Source organism: Leptodactylus fuscus, chromosome 9 (genome assembly GCF_031893055.1).
Source record: "Leptodactylus fuscus isolate aLepFus1 chromosome 9, aLepFus1.hap2, whole genome shotgun sequence".
Lineage (NCBI taxonomy): Eukaryota > Metazoa > Chordata > Amphibia > Anura > Leptodactylidae > Leptodactylus > Leptodactylus fuscus.
The window spans coordinates 44,276,897-44,297,637 of NC_134273.1; the positions used below are offsets into that span (position 1 = coordinate 44,276,897).

General features: G+C 42.8%; 3 protein-coding genes across 3 annotated transcripts in view; 1 reads left to right on the forward strand and 2 right to left on the reverse strand.

The window, feature by feature from the left end:
* The window catches only part of PMM1 (phosphomannomutase 1), a 131,303-nt gene that overhangs the window by 81,028 nt on the left and 29,534 nt on the right, over nucleotides 1-20,741 (forward strand). The gene's annotated exons all lie outside the window — the stretch shown is intronic.
* ACO2 (aconitase 2) lies at nucleotides 5,195-19,416 on the reverse strand. The gene is made up of 17 exons (XM_075286818.1): nucleotides 19,326-19,416; nucleotides 13,459-13,601; nucleotides 13,064-13,322; nucleotides 12,866-12,958; nucleotides 12,477-12,635; nucleotides 11,750-12,005; nucleotides 10,876-10,967; nucleotides 10,480-10,585; nucleotides 10,240-10,397; nucleotides 9,042-9,115; nucleotides 8,839-8,950; nucleotides 8,172-8,294; nucleotides 7,778-7,933; nucleotides 6,898-7,089; nucleotides 5,991-6,123; nucleotides 5,794-5,915; nucleotides 5,195-5,671 (listed from the first exon to the last, which is right to left on the reverse strand). The coding sequence occupies exons 1-17, from the start codon at nucleotides 19,359-19,361 to the stop codon at nucleotides 5,537-5,539; spliced, it is 2,349 nt and encodes a 782-aa protein (XP_075142919.1). The 5' UTR covers nucleotides 19,362-19,416; the 3' UTR covers nucleotides 5,195-5,536.
* Nucleotides 18,861-20,741, reverse strand: part of GTPBP1 (GTP binding protein 1) — a 144,317-nt gene continuing 142,436 nt past the window's right edge. The window contains exon 13 of the transcript XR_012717456.1: nucleotides 18,861-18,870. The gene's annotated coding sequence lies outside the window, so the exon portion shown is untranslated. The remainder of the gene's footprint in view (nucleotides 18,871-20,741) is intronic.

Here is a 20,741-nt window from a genome sequence, read left to right on the forward strand (position 1 = left end):
GCCAAAACATTTTTCATAAACAGGAACATCATCGATGCCTCAAAAGTAAAATATGTGTCAACTTTTCCCACTTTGAGCAAGACTGCCTTGGGAGTGTCTGTTCTGCATACTTTGTTGTCGTGTCCATAGTTTCCTATTAATCCCAGACCACTGACCTATTGGGTATGTTTGCATCCCCTGTATGTTAGATGCAGCCATGTATTGTAGTTTTGTGTATAAACTGAAGCCAAACTCCAGATGTCAGAGCTAAAAAATAGAAAATCTAAACTTTAGGACCTCAAAAAACGTAAAATATAGGATGTAGTTTTTGTGATAAAAATAAAAGGTGGAGGGAAAAAAAAAAAAAAAAAAAAAGGGATTTTGTATACTCACCTGTAAAATCCTTTTCTTGTTGTTTCACTGGGGGACACAGTAACCATGGGTATAGACCTGGCCACTAGGAGGCGGACACTAGGGAAATGGAAAAAGTTGGCTCTGCCCACACAGGCTATACCCTCCCCACTGACCGTGCACTCAGGCAGTTTTGTACCACAGCAGTAGGAGAGAGTCCAAGAACAGGAATATGGAGCCAACCACCAAAATTCGTAAAGAATTCCAACAAAAAAAAAATCCCGTATAAATAAATACAACGGGTGGGACCTGTGTCCCTCAGTGAAACAACAAGAAAAGGATTTTTACAGGCCAGTACACAAAAATCCCTTTTTCTCACAATATTTCACTGGGGGACACAGTAACCATGGGATGTACAACAGCAGTCCCAGAGGGAGGGAAAAAACTTAGACAACTTTGCAAGCCCTGGTCGCATGAGCCATCACACGGCAAGGCGAATCCCTGCCCTGTAACTGTAAAGCTCTCTAGGACAGACCGAATCCACCTAGAGATGGATACCCTGGAAGAGACAGGCCCTTCCTAGAGTTCCCTGGAAATCACAAAAGAGCATCAAAGAACGGTTCCGTGAGAGCTAGTCAATCCAGCCGCCTGAACACATCTTGGCGGTGCGTGGTGCCCATGAGGATGCTCAGGTTCTGGACAAAAAGACGGCAAGACAATGTCCTCATGAACAAGAAAAGGAGGACTCCACCCTAGAAGCAAAGAAGGTGGAGGACAAAGAACAACCCTATTCCGTGAGAAATCAAGAAGGGAGACTGGCGCAGAAGCAGCCAGCTCAGAACCCTGCAAGTAGAAGTGGTTGCAACAAGAAAGCGAACTTGCTTTAGAGGCTCAAGGAGGAACCTAAGGTACCTCAATAATAAGGCAAAAAAACAAAAACAAGGATCACAAAAGCCAGTAAGGAGTGACACCATGAGTCCTGCCCTAGAAGAACGGTCTTACTTGAGTAAGGACAACCAGGGCCACTGGAAGAAAAGAAGCACAAATATCTGACCTTTCAGAAAAAAAACCAAGAGTCTGATCTAATCCAGACTGAGAAAAACCTGGCTCCTGGACAAAGAAAAAAGGACCAAAGACTTCAGCTCCCCACCAGCGGACATAAGATTACCAAAAGTGATCCCACTTTAGCTGATTGTGGCTCCCTGGCCTAGGACGTAGACTGCAATAACAGACTCAGAAAGACTCGCCCTCAACAGTCTCATCAATAAAACTGGCAAATGTAAGGTGGAGTGGAATCTTTGAGAGAGCAAATCCTCCCGCCGAAAAGCAAGTCCGGGGAGTCTGCCAACCGAACTATAAGGTCTGTGAAGTAGCCTAGATGAGGTCAGACTGGAGCTACCCGGATGGCAGGAATCCTTACCCAGAGTTCCTGAGGACCTTAGAAGGAGGGAGAAAGGGAGGAACAGAAACAGAAGCTGAAACCCTCCACCAGGGAGTCCAAAGGCGTTGGCACAAATGCCTGAGGATCCTTGTGCCTGGCCGTATACAGGGACCTTGTGGTTAAACTAGTACTCTGAATTGCTGAGGGAGCAGTGACTGAAAATTCTTCCCAGGAAACCTCCGGAAGTCGCCAGGCGCTTGGTTCCGCCCTGGGGATTCAAGAAGACGACGGTGGTGTAATAGCCGAACTGAAGAGAACTAGCCAACCCTCAGGGTGCAGATCTCGACAGATGGCCCCCCGATACAAGAGATTGATTAGAGGGAAGATCCCCCGGACCATAGTTCCAGAACTTTCTGCACTCCGAACCCCGTCTCCTCCAGAAAAGCTGGCGATGGAAGTGGCAACTGCCAGAGGAACCCCCCCCCCCTCCCAGGAGGAGCATCATCCATGAAGCTTAAGACAAACTCGAGTACAGGAAAGTTAGGTGCCCCAGGCTGGGGTGGCACCGGCCCCAACGTGCCAAGTTTGGCAGCAGAAAGGACAGCTATTGGCACTGGACAAGGGTCACGGCTACAAAGAAGCAACCATCAAGCCACCTCCACCACTGTGACATACTGGATTGAAGAGATCAAATCTCGGTTATTGGAGGAAAAATTTTACCTGACAGATATCCAGAACCTACATGCTTCAAAAAGAAAGCACAAGGCAGGACTTCCATCGTAAATGAGCCAGCTGGACCTCTGAAGAAGATCCAGAGATATCAGCAATCTGAGAATTGTCTGTCCCGGAAGAGCCTTCACCTGAGGATCCCTGTTGCCCAGGGATCCACCAAATACAGGCCACACCTCCGGCAGAACATAATGGATCCGCAGAATGCACGACAGCAGAGTGGAGTACGCGACCCAGATAATGAAGGACAACAGGATATGCCTGGTTCCATAAAGCCAACCACGGTATGCAGAAAAGACAGGAAGAACCATCCCCCCTTTGAAAAGTAACAGGCTGGAAAATAATCCCTAGCCGATTTGGAGTTAACCAGTACCAGACCAGAAAAGCCAGAGCAGGAATGCCAGGCAGGTCTAAACTAAAAACGGAGGGCTATTTGGAACACAAACTCCTAGGAAATTGCCCCTGCAGAGGAAGATCTGAATGTCCCTGAGCAAACCGGAAACTTAACCAGTCGCTACTCCAAGCTCTTCCCAAGGGACAGCCCTGCTCACCAAACAACAAATGTAGATCAACCATAATCCTTTTAGGATCAGGTTCAAAGCTCCGGAACGGAACAGTGTGACTCATAGCCACAACATCATCAGCGGTTTCCAAACGGCGAGCCACTTAGACAGAAACATCATATAGGAAATTAGGATCATATTTGATCTACTGCCCAGCAGCTGGAAGTCCTGCAGAGCTCACCCATCAGCAAAAAACAGCACTCAGCTGTTTGCCCCAGGCAAAACCATTAATCCAGGATGCACAGAACCAGCCACAACCAAAGGCCATCTGGCCAATGAATCTAGCCTACTAACAGAGAAATCACTGGAAGAGGCAGAGTTACCTAGAGGAAAGAACAGCCCTAGAAAAACTGGCAATGGCCAGACCCACAAAGGACACTGTCCACCTAGAAATGCATAAATTCAGAAAAAGAAACAGAACATCTGACCTCCTGGAACAACCAGGGGACAGACCGGAAACTGCACGGGCAACTTCTAAATAGTAGTTGCTACTAGAGATGAGTGAGTACTGTTCGGATCAGCCGATCCAAACAGCACGCACGCATTGAAATGAATGGAAGCACTTGGTACTTCCGCTTGACGGTGGCCGGCCACTTAACCCCCAGCGTGCCGGCTACGTCCATTCATTTCAATGCGTGCGTGCTCGCTCATCTCTAGTTGCTACCAATGTGCCTGACTGTAACTCTGGCTAGGAGTCAGAGGAGTCTACCGAAACAAATAGAGCAAGCAGGAAGAGACATTCTTCTGAGCAACAGCCCTTGAGTTCTCTGTATCCGAAGAGAATCACAAACAGTACGGACAAACTCCTGCATATTAGTTGCTCTCATGAACAAAACATGCAGAAGAAGAATCACCAGGCTGCAGTAGAGCTAGGACTGCAACAAACAACAGACCAGGAAGAGACCTAAAACAAGACCCTCCCTACAGGGCTACTGCACAAAGAGGCAGGAAAACACCACCAGGCCCGCCCTCCGCCCCATGGGGCAGCCTCCCGGACTCAGGAAAGACCGGGGATGAGGCAGGGCCTAGTGAGGCCTACACGCCGGCGAAGCCGCGGCCACCACCTGGAGCCCGTTGCCGGCTGCGTGGACCACGCTGTCTGCCAGCCAGCTGGTGCCCCAAAACACAAGAAGAAGGCAAGACAGGCCCCAGGGAGGAAGAAGGGGAAGAAAAGGGGAACATACTCACCTATGTTCACCTGCTTATACTTAACAGTCCTAAGTCTTCAGGCGCCGCAAACTCACCCCTTCGGTGATAGCTCACATGCAACTGTGGGGTTGCCGGAATATCCTGCCGCAAAAGAGGGGGACTAGGTGACTTCGGGGTGCTCTATAATAGAGCGCTTGCGCCCGCAGGGGTACGACTAGTGTTGCAAAACACCGACAACCCCCTGCCCCTGAAAGAAAAGAAAAAATAAAAACATTGTAAGACAGAAAGACCTGACTCAAGTTGTGACTGCCTCCTATGACACTAGGTAAAAAAAACTGCCTGAGTGCACGGTCAGTGGGAAGGTATAGCCTGTGTCGGCGGAGCCAACTTTTTTCATTTCCCTAGTGTCCGCCTCATAGTGGCCAGGTCTATACCCATGGTTACTGTGTCCCCCAGTGAAATATGGCGAGAAAAAATGGTTTACAGAGACATCAAACTTCAGAAATATAGGGGAAAGTAACATGATAAGCATCCTCCTTGTTGATCGTGCGCAAGATTTCTTGACACACACATTACTCCCATTGTGTCAGACAAAGCTGTAGAAGAAAGCAGAGTCTCTTTAGCTCTCCTCGGCAGGTTACACAGGGCTGGAATTTGGAGAGATAGAGATGGAAGGCCTCACTTAACCTAAAGATACACCACATTTATCATCAAGCATCAACCACAGTCATAAATTGGTGCATTTTCAAATTGCCAGTCAAGGATTTCAGTGAGGTTATTTCACATATCTGCATTTTTTGACTAGCCATTTTAACAGACTGTTCCCAAAAATCATTGCATCAGTTTTTAGCAACACTAGTGCATCTAGTTTTCAGCGCATAAATTATACGAAAAGCAGTCATAATCCGTTAAAGCATATGATAAAACGCATGAATGGCACAAAGGTTGTTTGAAAGTAAAAGCAAGCTTTGTATTGCATGTGACATCACATTTCTCCAAATACTCTAGAGCCACATGGAAATTGACCACTAGATACCAGATGTCCAATCACAGATTTTAATATCAAGTCTGTTCTGAAATAAAATGTTTATATTAATAATGCAGCATGATTCATTTTAAACATTTCACAGACTGGAGAGCTTTACAGCAGCGTGATCAATCGAAAAACAAGACTGCCAATAAATACAAGAAACTGTATGACTGACCATGTAAGTAACAGAATGGCAGCTCCTGCAAGAACAAAAACATTGAAGAGATTTTATTGTTTTGATACAGGTAACGGTTTAAGTGCCATTTATCTAAATGACCGACGTGTTGGCAAGGTTAATTGTTCTGGGATCAAATAGTCTGTTAGTGGCAAAGAACAACATGGCCCAAAGCACTTCTACTTCTGGAGTTCTTTCATACGGTTGAGAGCGCTGCCTGCTTGGAACCATTCAATCTGTGTCTCATTGAACGTATGGTTCAGCACAATAGTCTCTTGGCTGCCATTCTGATGTGTGATGATACATTTGACAGGCTGCAATAAAGGAGATAAAGTACACTTAATATTCTAACTATGTGCCAACAATGAATAAGAATTCCTATCAAAATGAACATGAATGAGCAAGAGGATCCTTTAATTTTGCCAGAATTCATTACCTTTCCTGGTGCCAAATCCTTCAGCCCTACAAGTGAGATCTTGTCCTCAGGATGAATTTTATCATAATCTGCTGGGTCAGAGAAAGTAAGAGGCAGGAGTCCCTGTTTCTTCAGGTTGGTTTCTGGAATGATATCGTTATAGAATTAGTATAATGAACACACACATACTAACTGAGCTCCTCTTTATTGAAACTCACCATGGATTCGTGCAAAGCTCTTGGTAATGATGGCTCTGCCTCCCAAATGCCTTGGTTCCAGGGCTGCATGCTCTCTACTAGATCCTTCCCCATAGTTCTCATCACCAACAACAACCCAATTGATGCCATGAGCCTACAACATGTAAAAGACAATAGAGATAAAATAATCCTTGACATCTTAAGTACATCCTGTCACAATAAGGGCATGTTAAACAGATGCATCTAAGTTGGAACCTTACTTAGGCCAGGGCCCCACAGGACGTAAACACCGCAGACGCTGTGGACAAATCGCGGCATTGTACAGTGCAGGCAAAGTGGATGGGATTCATGCGAATCCCATCCCCACTTTGCGGAAGAAATCGCAGCGCAGACACGCTGTGATTTACAAAGCTGTTGCGGCTTTGCAAATTGCAGCATGTCAATTATATCTACGGAAACGCTGGTGTCTTTCCCGTAGATATGTTAAGAGAAAGTCTGCAGAGGAAAACTCTGAACTTTCTCTTAAAGCGCTGCGGAAAGAGTCGCAATGCGTTCATGCTGCAGTTCTTTCCACAGCACTTTAGCGCTGCGATTATGGCCCGTGGAGCCTTAGGGAGTTTATCACCTCTGCAATTTGGATGGCTTTAGGATCTGAGCCACACAGGAAGGGCACTCACTAGTGCAGACAGATTATATATATATATATATATATATATATATATATATATATATATATATATATATATATATATATATATATTTTACAGATTAGCTAGCATTTAACACATTACTGATTCTAAAAGGCAGCTCCAGGCTTAAGACTGATTGAAACGGGTGTTTCAGATGACAGGTGGAAGTAGACTAGCTTCTTTGTCACCCTTTATTCCTCATCTGTCCCACATCTTATTTAGAACTAGAAAAATGTTACCTTGTAGTAGCGAGCAGTGTCAGGGACTGGTCCATATTCCTGAGTTACAGCATTTTTCACATTATTGGCCTTGTTATTCTCAATGTTGATGGCACCAATAAGCAAGTTATTGGAAATGTTGTCCAGGTGACCTCTAAATTTCAGCCAAGGTCCAGCTGCAGAAATGTGATCTGTTGTACATTTGCCCTTCACCTGTCATTGGGGGGGGGGGGGGGGGGGGAGACAACAAAATTTAGACTTTTTTCCAATGTTCACCTACATAGCGGTATGAAGTTTTGTTATTTGTGGATCACTGTTTTTTTTTTTCTCATAGCAGCATAATCGTGCCACTTCTTGAACATCAAATTACAATAGACAATAAAAAAAAAAAAACACCACTGTCCGCAGTGCAGTATAGACAGTATGGTAAAAAGGAACCTGGCTTTTGCTTTCTGGACATCAAATTGCATAAAAAAAACCCATAAGAAAGTTGCTCAAATGCACTTTCATCAAATCCACCCCATTCAGAATTTTTTTTTCCAGCTTCCCAGTACATTGCACATAATAGTTAATGGTAGCATTATGAAGAAGAATTTGTACTACAATATGAAGACATCATATGGCCCAGAACGGAAAAATAAACTTTTGGAGGGGAAGGGGGGTGCCAAAAACAAAACAAAAAAAAAACGCCTGCAGAGGGAAGGGGTTAAAAAGGTGAAAGTAAAATACAGCATGAAAAGAATCTCCATTTAGACCACACGCCCTTTTCGCAACTAGAAGCAAAAGTGGTTAAAGAATCATAACATCGGGGGGGGGGGGGGGGGGGGGGGGGGGGGGTTGGCACATAAGTAGCTTAGTAAATGTGACCCAACAAGAAAGTGCTAAGGCTGCTAAGTTTTACCTTAATAAGAATCTGCATATTTTCCAGATCTTTTCCATTCCACTTATCAAAAGGCTCTAAAAGTTGCAGACGGTTGCTTGAGGGGTTCACATCTACAGATTCCGAAACTCCATCTTTAGGTGGGTACTGGTAGGTGTCTTGACCTGGATCAAAATTCTGCAGGACAAAAAGAGTAGATATAATGTAAAGTGGAAAATGTAAGGTCACAGCAAGGCACTCAAGTGACTTTGGGAAAAAAAAACTACACTTTGGATAATCCCATTCATGTCACAAATCTGCTCAAACCTGTATAAACATTCATTTAGTATCTAGAGATAAATGCAATATCTTATTTGATAAAAGTAAATCTAGCATCTAGAGAGGAAAAAAAGAAAAAACAAACAAAACCACTCACAGATTTTGGCAGCTCATCTGCATCTGGTGCCTCCAGCTTAAACTTCTTTCCATCAGCTCCTGTGAGAAAGTCTCTTTCTGGGTCAAACTTCAAGGTTCCCGCAATTGACAAAGCTGTGACTATCTAAAATCAAAACACCAAATTTTATTAAAGAAAATTTCCATTCACTGACATTGAAAAACAACAATTTATGAACATGGAAAATTAACTTTTTTTTATTTTTCTGTCGACATAGCTATGTGAGGGCTCTGTGGAATGAGTTGTACCATTTCAGAGTACATATGTTTTGATTAGTTTTAATTAAAGCTTTTGCAGGGTCCATGTGACAAAAGAAGCCATGCAATTATATTATTGCATTTTGTCCTAATGGCATTTACTCTAAATTAACCATTTAAAAATGGTTACCACTCAGGAGATCGGCGATCTATTGCCATCACAGCCAGGAGACTTGTGAAGGCTTAGGCTTGTCTCTCCATTACTTCTATTACAGGCTGTTCTATGCAGCGCTTTAGTTTTCAGACGCACATTTGAGGCTAATAATAGATTTATTATTTTTCTAAAGTGTTAAATACCAATTAGGAATAACTTATCTACTACCTCTTGTATCATGTCCTGCAGAGCTGAACATACTTACATATGTATATGTTGCTTCAAATAAACTACATACCTCTGGGGATGTGACAAATGCATGCGTTTCGGGATTTGCATCATTTCTTCCGGTGAAATTTCTGTTGTATGATGTGACAATTGTATTCTTCTCTCCCTTCTTAATATCCTTCCTGCAAAGCATATGTGTATCAAATCTTTACTATGTTGTACTGAGAGACGAAAACAACCCAACACCAAACATCTGAATATAGCTTACAGTACCTGTCCCACTGCCCAATACAAGGTCCACAGGCATTTGCAAGTACTACACCACCTACTTCACGAAGAGTGGCAGCCTACAATACAGGCAACACAGAGAAATATCAATAGGCAGCAATACATTATATCTGAATGCAGTCACAGAATCCATGTACTACATCGCTGAAGGTAATTTTAAAGTTTCTGAACAAGTTTGCTTGAAATATTTAATTTATTTTGCTCACTTGGATAATGCCATCATATTCCTAAGCACTTTAGATATATTGTCCCAAGCAGAGCTCACAATCTAGATTCTCTATCAATAGGTCTGCATATTTCAAATACATTGTGCAATGAGGAAATCTAAAAATACACGTGGCTAGAAGGATATAAGACACATTTAAGATGAGCATTACATAAGTTGCCTGGCTACAAGATTAACAGACAAAACCTGAACTGAGGGAGTAAACATGCTCAAAAAGTTGCTGCCATTGTAACTTCCAATATTCCCCCAATGTCTGGGTTTAGATTAAGGGTAAGCAGAATGGAATCAGATACATCTGAGGCATAATCTTATTTGAAGTGTTTGCTAGGCTATGTCAAACTGCTGGTGCTGTCAAACTGCCTTTACTGACAGTTTGACAGCACTAGCACCATTTATCTTCAGATAAACTGTAGCTCACTAAGGGGGAACTTGGGGCCCTCTGTCAAGGACGGTTCATAGAGACAAGTTAGGCAAGCATGATTGTTCAGTGGTTTGAACTGTTGTCTTGCAGTGGTTAGTCCTGTGTTCAAATCCTGCAAGGAGTTTGTATATTCCCCACAGGTTTGCTTGGGATTTCTTCCGAGTACTCCAATTTCCTATTACTACTAGTAGGGAGTTACATTGTGAGACTTATTTAGTAAAATATTGGCTATATGATGGCACTGTAGAAACTAAACTAATTTTCTCATCATCAGAAAGTTACACGTCAGAGGCGAAAATAGATTTTTAGGTCATTATTTTAATGTACCATTATGACGCTTTTAATGAATGTATTAGTAAAAGCAAATAAAACATTTTAAGCAGTAGACAGGCAAATAGAAGAACTGTATTAAATTCCAGTACCAATACCTCTATTAATTACTGTCCAAAGTAAGAATTATAGAAGATGAGAAATTACAGCTCTAAAATCCATCATCACAGGGTTCTGCCATTAGGAAGACACAGCCCAATACTTACATAACCGTCTCGCTCAATGGTGGCTCGGATCTGTTCAGAACCTGGAGTGATTGTAAACTGAGATTTACATTTCAGTCCATGTGCCAACGCTTGCTTTGCTACAGCAGCTGCCCGGCCCATATCCTCATAGCTGGAATTTGTACAGCTGCCAATGAGACCTGGCAGGAGCAGAGAAATTTCGGTTACACATCAGCATGTGATTTAGGGACTTTATTTTTCGTCTTTTTCTGGATAACCTACCAACTCTGATATCCAAAGGCCATCCTTTTTGTTCTGCAATAGCTCCCACCTCAGATACAGGGTTTGCCAAGTCTGGTGTAAAAGGTCCATTAATATGTGGTTTTAGCTACAAAGAAAAAAGAAAATATATTATAAAATTACAACAAACAAGCTTAATATGATACATTGTTACAACACTGCTACCAAAATGACAAAAAATAACTAAAGAAAATTATTGTGCAAGCTTTGCTTTTTTTTCTCTCATAGCCAGGTTACGTTTGTGAGAAGAAATTGGAATATTTGTAATGTATTTTCTGCATGTATACATTTATTGTTATACTAAGGCCCACTGGTTGATATGGGTTTAGTCTTTAAAGGCAAAAAAAAAAAAAAAAAATTCTAATAGATAACACCCACCTCATCCAAATTAATTTCGATCAGTTGATCATATTGAGCGCCATCATCTGGTACCAAATTGGTCTTGAACTCATCTGCTAGAGATGCAATTTCTGGAAGAGGAAAAAAATAAGTCAAAATTAATTTCTGCAGGAAATGACATTGCCAAGCACAGCTTTATGATGTATAATCAATCACCTACATATACTGCTAGTGTCTCACTGTACTATAACTACTGTCTTGTGTGGTTAAGGAACCTTGAATCACATACACCATAGCTGCCCTTTTCACACTTGGATCTCTCCAGATGAAATGGTGAAAGGCGGTCACAGTGTAATAAATGGAGATTGGAAGTCTCCCAATATTAGCAGTGTACTTGTGACTCTGCCCAGCTTTTTCCAGATAACGCAGGATAAAGCCACGCTAGATACTCAGGTTGGCATAGTATGTAATGATTAATAGGATTTACCTGGATACAATCCTAAGGATGGCGAAACGACCCTTGCCTGAGTACTGGACTCCTCCTCTCTCCACTATCGCTGCAGATTTTGTTCTTTTTTACTAGGTTCTGAGTTTTTAGCTTTACTGACACCAACACCAGCTACTGTGCCCCATTGTATGTGCTTTTTTGTGCTCCAATGTGGAGTTTTCCTTCTGTTTGTGCGTTCTCTGTTTCTATGTACATTAATTTACAGAATGCCTCCTTATAGCCCTCTAGATGTACTTTTACAGTTCCTTACCCAATTATATATATATATATATATATATATATATAATTTTTTTTTTTTTTTATTACAAACTATACCACTTTGTCACTTCCACTTCTCAAATACAGTTACTATGTTAGGTCTTACAGTGAAACAATGCTTTGTTATTCTTGAACAAAATGGCACACCTGAACGCCCAGTTTTTTCCAAATATTTTTTCATGCGATGGTTGTAAGGAAACACAGACGTGGTTGCTCCAATTTCAGCTCCCATATTACAGATTGTGGCCATTCCAGTACATGAAATGGAGTCTACCCCAGGTCCATGATATTCCACAATGGCTCCGGTACCGCCTTTCACAGTCAAAACGCCAGCTACTTTTAAAATAACATCTTTTGGAGAAGTCCAACCAGACAGCCTTCCGGTCAATTTCACACCGATAACCTAAGAGAAATAAGAATTGAATATTTACGCTCTTTTTATAATTATACAAGATTACGTAATGTGCATTACCTGGCAGCTAATTTTACAAAGTCTACCATTTAATATTTTCAGCAACGAAGCTGAAAAAGATAATGGTTTGAAGGGGATATTTAAGCGAAAACCTATCCTAATACAGAACATCAGCATCACAACAGTTGCGATTCAACTCCAGACACAGCCGCAAATGGATTGACCAAACAGGATGTGGTGCTCAGGTGAGCACAAGGTTTCTTCATTGTTTACAAGGCAGCACAATACCGTGCCTGTGTCCCAATTTGCAGCTGTCTCCTTCAGTCAGATGATCGGCAGGATGGCCTGTAAAGGTCATTGGTATTATGATCCCAGAAAACCCCATAGCGATCAATTGTTTAGGGGGCAGGTAATACATGTTAATAGAAAATGCAAAGTAACACTAAAGAGAGAGCGACTCACCTTTGGGCATTTCAGTTCCCAGGGAATCCCAGCCATAACATCGACAGCATCAGCACCACCTACACCAATGCAGATTCCACCTAAGCCGCCGCCATTAGGAGTGTGGGAATCGGTACCAATAAGAAGCACTCCAGGATATGCATAGTTTTCCAGGATAATCTGAATCAGGTAATAAAGACAAAATACAGTTTATAGTGTGACACAGGTATATAGTTCCTGCATAACTGAATCATAGAAGGGAGGACAAAATTCTATCCGTCTCTGCACAGCTGTATACCCCCCCCCCCCCAGTCCAAAGTCCACAGAAAAATCTCCAACAAGAAATAAATAAAGTTTCTGAAATGTGTGGCATGCTTCAGCCTAAATTAACATAGTTTAACATGTCTCACCTGATGGATGATGCCTGACCCTGGTTTCCAAAAACCAACACCGTATTTAGCTGCAGCAGTTGCCAAAAAGTTATAAACTTCCTGATTGATCTCCTAAAGGGGGGGAAAAAAAAGTCAGGTTCTATACACAAAGAAATACATAGTATGGAAATCTATAGTTATAACCTATAGGATGGATTTGTATAATGCTGCCCGTACCTTCGCCCTTTTAAGATCCTTATCTCCGCCAAGCTGGGCTTCAATCAAATGGTCACAGTGGATGGTTGAAGGCACAGCAACTCGGGGCAACCCACTGCTAATAAACTGAAGCATGGCCATCTGGGCTGTGGCATCTTGCATAGCCACCCTGTCTGGTCGTAGACGAAGGTAAGTCTTTCCACGCTCTATATCCTGTTTAACTGGGTCATCAAGATGGCCATATACAATCTTCTCTGATAGGGTAAGGGGACGGTCCAAACTTATAATGTAATAGAAGACGACATTTAGCATTTGCTTATTTTATAAACAGGATATTTAAAAATTAAATACGGTAAATAAATCCCTTTAATAATGACTAATGTTAGAACTGAAACGCACACATGCTGTACACTCACCGCTTGCGAACAATGTTGATATTTTTATCCACTTTTTCATAGTTGATGTATTCATTGGTCTCAAAGTGGCTCATGGCCACTTTGGCTCTCTGGCACAGGACGGCTGAAACATGGTACTTGCGTGCTCCATGACCCAAGGCTTGCTGTCAGTTAAAAAGGTAGAATGTTAAGGTTGAATAAAGATATAACATTGTAATAATCGCATTGTAGTGATGCATTTTAACATAGACGTCTTCGATGTCTGTGGTTGACAAGAAACTCATTTACAAGAAATCTGACTCTCAAGCACATTCTGCTCCATTTGTAAACATGACAGACAGAGGATACGCTACTTGCAACAGTCATTGTGATCCTATGATCAAACTCCTGCTGAGTTTCTTATGATCATTTGTAATATTAATTTATGAAAGTTGGTTGAAACAAAGCATATTTATTTATTTATTTTACTACCGAAGCACTTTAGCCGGGTTCACCTATTGCAGTGATGGCGAACCTTTGGAAGACCTAATTGTCAAAACTGCAGCCCACTAATTTATTAAAAGTGCCAACACAGTAATTTGTCATTAATACTGAGTTTTTGGTTTTTTTTTTTTTTTTTTAGAAAAAGCAACTCTACATTACCATGTTTTGTATTAAAAGAAAAAAAACACAATAAGGCCTCATTTATATGACCGTAGCCATGTTGGCAGGCTGCATTTGCTGCTCTGCAAATGCAGACCGTATAATGACATAAATAAATAAAAAATACCCAAATAGGGCATTGAAATGAAGGAGTCAATAAAAATTGCCAAACTGCAAAATATGGTTGTGTGAATGGGGTGTTACAGAGCTTTCAATGCTACAAACCAATGACCCCCACACAGTACAATATGCCCTCCTAGAACAGCTTCATGTGAACCTCCCAACGTTTGTTTTGGTGCTATTAATATACTCTGGGATCTGATGAGATAAATGGAAGCCCAGGGGAGAAGAGTAAAAACAAACAACATACGATTAATGGCCAATAAATCCCAGGGGGGGGGGGGGGGAAGGGGAACACAAACAAGACACCCTCCAAAAGCAATTCACCTCCCCTGAGCAGGCTTCTATTGTTAAGGGGCCCTGTAGCATGTACATATATCATATAATGCCAGGTCCCTTTCCATTAGCGATATGCATGGCAGTCGGGAAACTAGTCTTTTCCTGAACCACTATCATAGAGCTGCAGGGGCCCCGTCCATCTCCAGCTAGCCATGAGCCCCACACACTTCTGGGTATGGTTGCAGGGAGACAGAACGCATGCCATAGGTTCACTACCATGGACCCATAGTATATTTGTATCAAATGCTATACTGTACGAAGACTAAAATAATTCACAAATGGCATAAAATAGAAATAAAATAAATATAATCTCAAATACTTCCCTATTCTTTACAATCCACTCCTGACACTGACACAAACTATATCAAAAAGTCAAGAGAAAACTCCCTCATACTCCAGTTACAATATAGATGTGGCTGTATACAAGTTCCCCAAGAAAGGTCAGCTGACCAAATGTTAGGAAAGTCATACAGAGGATGATCAGCTGATCACAAGGTGACATTTCATGTGGTTTCCCAAGGTGGTTTTAAAGGGAGTCTGCCATCAAGAAACTGTATATCAAACCAACTACAGTGCATTGTAGGGGCATTATGCCACGCACACCATCACACAAATAGATAGTCTAATGCATCCTCCATTTTCTGGAAACATTTTATTTTTTAATTAAGTAGTCCAATAAGTTTGCAGTACAATGAAGGCATGCCAGAAACTCAGGTTTTCAAACTTGAATCCAAAGCCTCTGAAGGCCTCAGCACGCCCCACATGCAGGCATTTGCATATTTCTACAACACAGCCTTTTCAAGGTAGTAGTGCCTCTAGTGGACTATCTAAAGGTATGACAGCGCTCAGCATAAGGTCACCAAGGCTGGTTTGATATTAAAGGCAACCTGTCAGGAGTTTTTTCTCCGCTGTAAACTGATACCTGTGCATATGGCATCATACACACCTTTGAGCTGCCCCTCACTAAGCTTTCTATTGCTGAAAAGGGCAAGCTTTTTGAACGTTATGCAAGTTTACCTTAAAGGGGTTGTCCCATCACAAGGATCCTATCTATACTGCTTGTTAATGTGGATGTAAAACCTTTCCTAAATACACTGCTTCAGCAAAACTGTTCTGTTTGTCCACTATCTTACTTTATTCAATTCATTGTTGACACAGCCCTTGACTTCTCTGCTCAAAAGTCAAGTGATGTATCTGCTGCTCTCAGGGGGGAGGGAGGAGGGGCTAAGTGCACGGGAGTGAGCCTGTGTTTCTAGCTATTCCTGTGTCTACACCACGTGACCTAGGTCCTGCACTCAGATAGGGGAGAGGAGCTGCTTTAATTTCTGAACTGTCTTCTGTTCTCCCAGTTATCAGGCTAGCTAATTCAATTGTGTTCACTATGGCAGAGACAGGCAGTCTCTGTATGTAACACCGAATGGAGTTGCTCCTGCCTGTACTTCATAGTCCAATATTGTGCATATAGTGTTGTTTGAGGATCTTTGATGACATCACAGGCCCTTCAGCCGCCCCATAGGATCATACCATATGGAGGGCGGAGCTACACACTATTTTGGGGTGGAGCTAAACCGCAGGTTGCACGTGAAACTCCGCCCACCAAATGATGCAAGAAACCAGGAAGAAAGAAGATTTTGCAGCAGTGAAGACTGGTGAGTATGCAACGTGGGAATACCCCTTTAACTAGTCACAGGGACCGCTTCATCTAGTCTACCCTACCTACCTGCCAGCTCTGCACAGGATGTTATTTAGTGTGAGGACTCCATGAATACATGAAGCTGATAGTTCAGGTAAATTAATGTGTGTCAGTCTAAGGTTTTCAAAGCCTATAACTTGACTTTTCAGTAAGAGAATGCTTAGTGAGGGACATCACAGGAAAGGTCATCACTTTATGCTACACACACTGTGTAGTAAAAAAGTAAAAAAAAACAAAAAAACACCTGACCTTTTAAGTTTTCTGATTGCAGACACCCCACCTTTCAAACAGTACAGTGTGTATATATGGGGAATAATGTTATTTATGGCCATTATATGGCTTGTATTCTGCATTTTACCAGTTTTCCCCTTTGTAGGCTTCCCCTCTAATTTTCCGTTTGTGGAGACTAGTATTTATGAGAGTAGAATACATGGGACAAGACAGACTGCTGGCGCTAAATGGGAGGTTTGTCTCCATCTCTCTGGTCTCACATCATTCTTCCCTTCTCCACAGAAGTCTAACCCCGATACCTCTGTGACCTTCAGTTCATCTTGCGCTAGTAAAACCATCTTAGGCTGAAGACCCACATTGCAGAAAAGCTCCTTTTTTGTTGTTGCAGATTCTGTTGAGGTTTTTTTAAGCCAGAGCCAGGAGTGGATTAAGCAGAAGGGAGAAGTATAAGAACGTCCTATATATTTACCATTCCCTGTGTAGCCATTCTTGGCTTTGGCTCAAAAACCGCAACAAAATCTGCAACAAGAAAAGCTGCATTTCCACAACGTGGGTCTTAGCTTTAGGGCTAGTTCACACGTAAATTACGTGTGGCTTATTTTGGTCCAGAAAAACCCCACTTCCTAATTAGGAAGCTGTTTTTGGACCTTGCCGCATCTTTTGGTAAAAACAACTTCAAAAAATGCCTAAAGTGAAAGTGAACTGCCAAAAAACGCAACGTGTTTTTCGCCTCCCATTCACTTCTATTGCTTTCCTCAAGCGGAAAACGCCTGAAGAAAGGCCATGCCACTTTTTTCTGCTAGCGGCGAAAAACTGTTAGCATAAAAACAAAAGCTAGCGGCCTCCATAGACCACCATTCTATGGAGGCGGATTTTGAGGCGAAATCCACTGTCAAAATTCGCCTCCTTGCCCCTCCCCCCCCCCGTGTGAACTAGCCCTTAGGCTGAAGCCCCGCATTGCAGAAAAGCTGCTTTGTGTGTTGCAAATTTTGCTGTGTTTTTTTTGAGCCAAACCCAATAGTGACCACAGAAGGTATGGGAAAAAGGAAGTTCTTATATTTCTCCGTTCTGCTGTATCCACTCCCAACTTTGGCTCAAAAAAATTTGCAGCAAAATCTGAATTTAAAAAAAAAACAAAAAAAAAAACAAACCCACGCAACCTAAAGGCTCGTTCACCGTTCATACAGGTTTCCGTTTCCTGCACAAAACAGGGCAGGAGACGGAAAGCTGCAGGACTCTTTTAAACCCATTCATTTGAATGGGTTTGAAAGATGTCCGGCTGCGAGCGCCGGAGAGCGTTTTATGCTCTCCGCCGCAAAACGTTTTTTTTTTTTTTTAAACCGGACACAGAGTTAGACATGGAATTTGTGCAAAATTAAAAGCAATGTAACCAAGTACAATGATTAATTGTGCTGATCCTTTCCCCACTGAATCTTTCCCCACAAACCTATACATCTGCTCAGCTCCTGCTGCTCTATAACATGCTGCTCACAGGCTGGACTGCATTTTCCATTTCACAGGTTCCCTTTAAGTTCTGAAAAAGCCCTTCTGAAGTTCCGAAAAAGTCTTCCTCCGGCGCTCGCGAATTGACATTGCTAAAAAAAAAATGGCCTAGACGCATGCGCAGTAGCGGAAGCAGCATGCTACTGTGAATGCGCCCAGGCCATTTCTTTTTAGCAATGTCAGTTTGCGAGCACCGGAGGAAGACGGGACCCGAGGACATCGCAGGAAGAGGAGACATGGATGAAGAAGACAGAGGACAGCCCGCCCCCATGCACGATGGGTAAGTTGATCACATTCTGTTTTAGGGTTTTACTTTAAAAGGCTATTCACGCATATGTGGGGTTCTATCAGCATGATTTTGCTGATAGAGCCCCTTTAAAGGAACAGGCTTTTTCAAAGTATAGGTGGAACAATATGATTGTTGAAGGTCTAACTAGTGAGAGCCCCACTGATCAGGTGAATGGGGGAGAGCGTGGCAGGATGTGACTGGGTACTGCTGCCCTACTCATTCTCTATAAGAGGGGCAGGACAGGGGATGAAGTAGTTGGGGGAGTGAGGAGAGAAGTGTGTTAGTTTCTCTTATCTAGTTCACATAATGTCCCAGCCATTACCACAATACAGACAGCCATCACACAGAACAAATACACCATTGTATACAAGTGATCACTTGGATGACTAGAATAGTAAGGAAGCATTGGCTGGAGCTTTACCTCGATCCAAAAAAAGAAACCCTCTTAAGTTTAAGAGCATATTCACACAGTTTTTTAATCCGTTTTATATGCTGATTTTGAAGCTAAATCCCGACTGGGTAGAAAGGAAAAAAAAAAAAAAACAACACAACCCTAAGAAAGCCACAGACCAGGAGCCCTTCCCCTTCATAGTTTATCTCCTTTAAAGAACCACATCTGGTTCCAAACTGCAGGAAAACCTAAGTGTGTGAATACACCCTACACGACACATTTACTTCTAAGCTTCCATGTGCAGTGAAGTGACGACTTGCGGTAGGACAGCCCCCACTTTAAGGCCTCCTTCACACTGCAGCCCCAACAACGCAGCTGCGGTCACCTTGGGGTCACCTTGAACATTACAGTAAAGGGAAAACCGGTTCCCCCCGAAAAGCGCAGTAACCAGCAAACTGCCGCAATACACCGCTGTCTGCGCACCACACAAGTCCGTTGCCATGGATACAGGACAGGGTCAGTGACAGGCGCAGAATATCGGCTACCTCATGGCAAGGACATTCAGACAGCTGCGGCACAGCCACAATATGGATGAGCCAGATCACTGTGCCCGCTCTCCATGTACCAACTACAACTCCCAGCAGCCTCGCTAAATCATTCCAAGCGATACGCCCGCTCACCTGAAACCGGCCAGCTAAGAAGCAGTAGGACGCCATTTTGTTCACTGACAAAGATGAGGTCACATGGATGTGACGTCAGGACAGCGCTTCTTATAGAACGTAAAGTGGGCGGAGTGTGGGCGGGGCAGGGCGTGAGCACAGAAGGTCTTGTCAGATCGGTAACAAATCGTACAGGAGGATTATCGCAAAGTCTCTGTCTAGTAATACAAGAGCACGAGTCTTAAGACGCTGTTCACATAAAAGTAGTATAGACGCGTATAGAAGCGTTATTTGTATTTATATTCAGGCCATGTTATACAGCATGTTGTATCTACCTGCAAGGATGTCTGACTACTGCCCCCTGAAGGTGACCAGATGTGTCCTTCTCTGACAATGAGGGCGCATACAGGGCAATGTGGAGGGTTATATACCATTCCAGGACTGACAAGTACTTCTAGATACATCACATCTACCATAAGCCTTTACTGCTGGGTGTAATGTAACGTTTGTATCAGAACACTCTCCTATAGGGTTATTGCTCACACAATATGGAACATTTTCTGCATTTACACTTATACATAAATATATTCTAGAAGTAATGTTAGAATAGCGCCACCTGCGGTTTCTATGAATAGCCTTTACAGTGACCACCTCAGGCTTCACTGCACCTATCCATAATAATACATGTTATATAGCGCCAACATATGCCGCAGCACTTTACAAAGTGTAAGGTTCATGTACAGACAGATACATTACAGAGTAATATACGGTAGTCACGTCACACAATGGGACTGAGGGCTCTGCTCAAAAGAGCTTACAATCTAAGAGGTAGAGGGGGTGACAAGAGGGAGCAGGACTGGCATTGGAGGTAGCATTGTTTATACAGTGGTCCAGACATCTTTGTGATAGAGGTTACTGTCATTACAAAAACATAAAACTGTATGAGCCGTCACCAGTCGTGTCCTTTAAAGGGATTCAATCATTAAAATACATTTCTTTTTGTCCCCAACACATAGGAATAGCCTTAAGAAAGGCTATTCTTCTCCTACCTTTAGATGTCTTCTCTGCACCACCATTTGGAAGAAATCCCGGTTTTCTTCTGTATGCAAATGAGTTCTCTCGCAGCACTGGGGACGGTCCTCAGCACTCAAATAGAAATCTCCAGCACCGCCTTTATCTTTGCCTGGAACAGCCTCTCCCTGCGTTTTTTCCAGCGCTGGCTTCAAACTTCTAGGCATGTGCAGTCAGCTCTGCCGTCAGGCCTTGGGCAAAGCCGACTGCGTATGCTTGCAGCAATTTTCCTGTGGCCGCTTACACAGTAAACTGGTGTAAGCGGCCATTTTCTTGTGGCTGCTTACACAGTAAGCTGGGCAGAGCTGACTGCACATGCCTAGAAGTTTGAAGCCTGCACCGGAAGAAGACACAGGGAGAGACCGT